Here is a 5,576-nt window from a genome sequence, read left to right as displayed (position 1 = left end):
TTGCAGTGTATTGTGTAAGGTAAGGGCAAATTTTTGATATGTTTTTTAGGTGCACGTGGCATGATTTCGAGACAGATTGAATGTGGGGAACAAGGGAAGGTTCAGAGTCATGGATAACACCTAGGCAGCGAGCTTGAGAGGTAAGGGTGATTGTCATATTCTCAACAGCAATAGAGATATCAGGTTGGTAACTACTATTTATTGGCGGAAATAGAATTAATTCTGTTTCAGAAATATTCCGTTTGAGGTAGCAGAAAGGCATTCAGAGACACGGCCTAATACAGATGGGGACAGGTCCGAGGAGGATAGGTAGAGCTGAGTATCATCCTGTCTCAGCATACCAATCTGCCACTATGCACCACTGGCGGCTCAGTACATTAGGGTGCAACCCAGGCACGCCCATTGCACCCAACTATGCTCCATTTCTGTCACATTGCCCTTACTAGAACTCAGTAAACAGCTAGTAGCTGATGATTACTGCATAGAAATACATTAAGGGTCAACACAGAGAACTTTCAGGGAGAACTTTTACCCCAAGTTCATCAAATAAGGTTAGAGGAAAAGAAGATTCACAATGAGCAAAGGGAGAGATTCTTTACAGTAAGGGCAGTAAGATACAGTATGGAATACCGAAACGGGTGTGACGGTTATTCATTGACTGATATGTTTAAGAAAGGGTTAGACAACTTTTTACCATAAAAAAGAGTATCCAGGATTACTGTATAACTGTTAATTAAATTGTATAGTAGTCTACAGAGAGAGAAATAGGACGGCCATCTTGGGTCAAGAGGGATTACAGGTTTCAAAAAGATTGGTGGATGCTTCATCTGCGTCATTTACAAATTCATTAGCTGGGGTGCTCACTGCCTGATTGAGAGGCAGGGGGTGTTCCAGGGTGGACACCCGGCATTTCAGGGGTGTGCCCATTGAAACACCAGCCCCTGGGGAACGCAGGCATTCCCAATTTGTGGAACAGCATGTAGGCGAAAAGTAGCTCATGCGCTACCTTTGGTCTGTGAACAGAGGAAATGTTTTCCTCTGCACGGGCGCATGCGAGCAGATGTGTAAGCGCACACATCAGCTCACCGCTTAGCGACGGGATCCAGACAGCAAAGTGGGGGCTTGCATGCGGCGGAGCAGCATTAACCCGCTATCAAGGCTACGAATAAACGCAGCCTAGCGAGCAGGTCCGAATTACCCCATAAGCTGTGCAAGGCATGAGATCCAATATACTGTAGGTTGAACTTGATGGACTGATGTCTTTTTTCAACCTCATGTAACTGAAAGTCTACAATAACTTATCACATCCTATAAGTCGTTATATGTCCTATAACTGCTATTATTTAGAGCTTCTAGTCCCAGATACGTAATGTTTATTTATTTAAAACATTTATTGAGAAATTACAGGGACATAAAATTGCCAATCAGAGAAGTATACAGTTACATACAATGTACGTGAAGAAACCGTGAAACAGATACATCAAAAACGACACCAAGACCAATGACAGCAATGACAGTTTTATCATCTGAAATGTCAACTTTTTGTTGTAAACAAATGATATTGGTTTTACAATTAATTGAAGTTAAAAGCCTATATAATTCAAAAATACTTCAAATCTATAATTCAAAAATACACAGAACTGACATTCCAAGAGGAGATTCCTTACTGGAACAGGGTAAATTGGTAAAAGGAGCTGGGCATTAGAAAGACAATCAAGAAACGCCAAGAGAGAGAAGTGGAGGAAAGAGGTAAGGAAAGGAAGGGGAGGTTAATGACAAGGAGGAAAGGAAAGGGAGAAGAAGTGACAATATGGGAGATAGTAAGAAGGAAAAGAATGACAGTAGTTCTCAATAATTAGGTCAACGAATAGGGGTAGAGTCATATAAGAGTAGACAGATATCTGTAAGCAGGCATAATATTGTGTTATCTGGACACAGTGGAAGCCGGTGTAGAAGCTTTGAGTAAAAGATAGCATGTAGTGTTAACAAAAGGACTTCAAATATCAGATAGGGAATTGAGAGGAAGTGTGTTTATGTAGAGGTCCCATTTGCCGCTGAATAACAATTGCAGTAGTTTTTTCGGTACTTTGTTCAGAGTGGGGGAGGTGCGAGAAGCCCAATGAGTCAGAATAATCTTTTTAGCTACGGTGATAATGAAATATAAACTTTTCAACACTACAATAGCAGAAAAATAGGAAATGAGAAAAATAGGAAAAAAGAAAGTTAGGGAGGATGTTTTATAGCTCAATATCAAATATCTACGTCAACATGTCCAAGGTCTACCTTGACAAGAGTATGGGTCATTGGGTCGTCCCTCTCTACGCACTTGTGGATGGTAGGGCATGAAATACAGATGAGGTCGTTCTCCATTCTGGTGGATGGTAATCTGGCGGACATGAACACGCGAGAATCTCATGTGCTCATGCTTCCATTGCCAAGAATGGGCCGTGCATACGTCTTGATGTGCACGTGCCCCTATAAGCGGATGGTGGTCGGCACCCTGGGAGCTGCTCTAAAGAGAGTGGCTCCATCTTTACCGCCTGTTAGCACATATCGGCTATTGACCTTTTAATTTTCGACATTCCCATTCTCGACCTAATGCTTGTGTTGTCCTTCCAACCCTGTCGACCTTAGCTTATTACATGTGTCAACCTAAGCCATGTTGAGCTTCAATGGTCAACCCAATGCATGTTGATCCAATATATGTTGACTCAATGAACATATTCCGTTATTGGATAGAGAAAGGGTTACAGGGAGAAGAAGCATCAAAAAGGAGCAACACACCGAACACTTAAACTCAAAGTATTGTACAAAGGACCTAGAACAATAAACAATGTCATTCAGGTGAGAGACAGGAAACATGAAATAAAGTATAGGGTCCTTTTCAAAGTCAAGTATGGTCACGATAATCATAAGTCTGGCAATTTGGCACAGCAAGTACCATGCGGTTGATTTACAGACCCAGGAAATTTGGTATTGGAAACTGGATTGGAGAGTATAAGGTTCCCATTTCTTAATCAGAAAATGTATCTCTCCAGTTAAAATAAATAAGGTCCAGTAGAGGTCCAGGAATGATACGTGGAGCTCAAACAGTAGTTGAAATGTCAAAACCATGTTCCAATAGTGGCGGATCTTTGGACAATACCACACGTTGTGAATGAAGTCTGTGCGAGTTGTCTAAACAAAGATGTCTACAGTAATTCAAAACATATTTGAGGTCAAGAAATGTAGTAGAAAGCTAAACATCTCAGTGCAAGAGGTATAATGGATATACTATTGAATGGATTCAAATACAGTAGCACAAAATGACAAAAAAGTTGGAGTCATAAAGACAAAACTTGTACCAAAGTTGTTAAAAAGAGAGCTTGTGGCCTCCTTGATCTGAAATTTCCATTAAAGAAACTATGGGAGAGCAGAAAGTCAGAGTTCACCCATATAGGAATGGAACAGGAACTACTGTAGCTTCCCTAATTGTTTGTTCACTGCAAGCCATGCTGTAGAGATATCTCTAAAAAAGAGGTTATTCTGAAGATAAGGAGGAAAAAGTGCTCAAAGGCGGTGCTGCAGGGGTGTATGGATCGAACAAGGTCCCATTGGGGGAATGTTGGTGAAATGGCCAAGATTCAATAGCTGTAATATCATCTTGTGATGGAATTTGAGGCACCAGAACATGACAACCCTGGTTCTGGAAGCGAGGTACTGCAATGGACCAAGAATGCGGGCTTGCTCTATTTTAAAGCCCTCCATTGTTTTGGGAGAAGAGACAGCAGAGCAGGACTTTTTAAAGATTCCGGAAGCCCAATCAGGCTGGGGGTCTTGCCTCGCAATCAGTTTTTCCAAATCATCAAATTTTGTTTCTCATTTGGTGATTGGATTTCTGCTAGGAACTAGGAATCTAGATGTTTGAGATCTTGGAAATATCTTGGAACTTTCCTCCAATATGTTGTCTGTTTAGAAGTGTTCTGCAGTTGAGCTTGATCTTGGAAATAAGCAGTAAAGTCAGAAATGAGGCTGCAAGGTAGAGTCCACAGACAGAGAGGAGCAGTCCAGTTACATTTAATGCCAAGGGGTAAATGAAAGGCAGCAGCAGCAGAATCCTGGGTTAGGGAGCCCCAGGTCTCCCGATAGAGCAGAATGGTTAGAAGAGACGGAGCTCTGGCATCATGCTGCCTCCTGCGTCCAATCTTGCCAACCACTGATGTTTCTACTTAAAGATAATCAATTGATACTTATATAAATGGATTTACAAACTGCAGTAGAGAAACCGGAGCACTGACATTGTCACTGTGAAACTGCTGTTGAACTGACATATATATATTACAGTCTATGACTGCTGCCTGCTTGCTGCCCACATAGAAAGCAGCAGCAATCTCTTTATATTATGTTTTACTGAAGATTCATTCTCCTTCTATAACATAGAACAGCAACAATGGAACGTTTCAGATTTCCGTTGCTGACTATTAGCATGACTGAGTGCAGACTTGGGTAGGACATACAGCAGATACGGCAGAGATGATGGTAAACTTGATTTGGGAGTCGCACAGTTAAAGGCATTAAGCTGATACCTATAAAAAAGAGAATATAAAGAAACAGAAAAGACATCATATTTACAACGACTCTTATGTGGGCCACAAGCTGGGGTCTTGAGAACCCGGAGTCTTTGTTGCTCATTTTTCTGGTGTGTTTCAGGAGTGACGCAATCAGCAGGGAAACAGCCGCACAGAATATGGTGATCTGCATAAAGGAGGCTGCAAACTTGAGGATCATTAAAGTGATTTGTTGTTGTTGTGTATATATGTTTCCATCATTAGTGCCATTATGGACCTGGGTAGAATTCATGTTATACACTGAGAACACAATCAATCCACGAGGCAGACTGCAGAGAAAAGACACCAGCAGTGACATCAGGAGCAGCCAGGGGACCATCCTGGAGATGTTCATCTTCAGTCTCAGGAATAACCTGTTGCTGTAGTTTGTGATCTTCACGCAGTAGAAGACGCAGAGCACGGTGCCCCACCACAGGCTGCAGAAATCCACAAATACCATTGCAGTGGTAAGATAATTTAAAGGCATAATATGTGGGATTCCATACACAGCATCTTTTACTAAATTATGATACATCCACAAAATGAGATAAAGTAACCTCACTGTTCCGAGGGCGGCCATGATAATGTCTGTGGTTAGAAGAGTTTGACCTTTCCACCACCAGGTGCAGTTTTTGGCCACAATAAATATATTGAGAAATAATCCCACGATTATCAGAAACCAAGTAATAGATGATACCAATATGAAAGTTGAATGATCCATCTTTAATTCTCGGAATCCTTTACGTCTCTCAGAGTCTGAGTTCTTCTAAACCAACCAACGCTGTACGTCTTACATGTATACTCAGTGTGAGACAGGCGGCTCTGGGACATGCAAATATCAATGGGCTAATATTATACATAGACTTGCTGTAAGCTTTGCATGGTACTTAGCTGCGGATCTCCATGTAAATACATGTTCCAGGATGCATGCAAATAATTTTAAGGAATAGCAATGAAATGTAACTGAACAGGGCTGTGATTTCAGATTAA

General features: G+C 41.4%; 1 protein-coding gene across 1 annotated transcript; it reads right to left on the bottom strand.

The window, feature by feature from the left end:
- Positions 1 to 4,386: 4,386 nt before the first annotated feature.
- Positions 4,387 to 5,307, bottom strand: LOC146063050 (taste receptor type 2 member 4-like). Its single transcript, XM_083175064.1, has one exon. It carries the CDS (start codon positions 5,305 to 5,307, stop codon positions 4,387 to 4,389), a length of 921 nt encoding a protein of 306 aa, XP_083031190.1.
- Between the last annotated feature and the right edge of the window lie 269 nt (positions 5,308 to 5,576).

Source organism: Crinia signifera, chromosome 3, assembly GCF_055691185.1.
Source record: "Crinia signifera chromosome 3, ASM5569118v1, whole genome shotgun sequence".
Classification (NCBI taxonomy): Eukaryota; Metazoa; Chordata; class Amphibia; order Anura; family Myobatrachidae; genus Crinia; species Crinia signifera.
The sequence above is the reverse complement of the archived record's forward strand: the minus strand, read 5'-3'. Positions and strand labels throughout refer to the sequence as shown.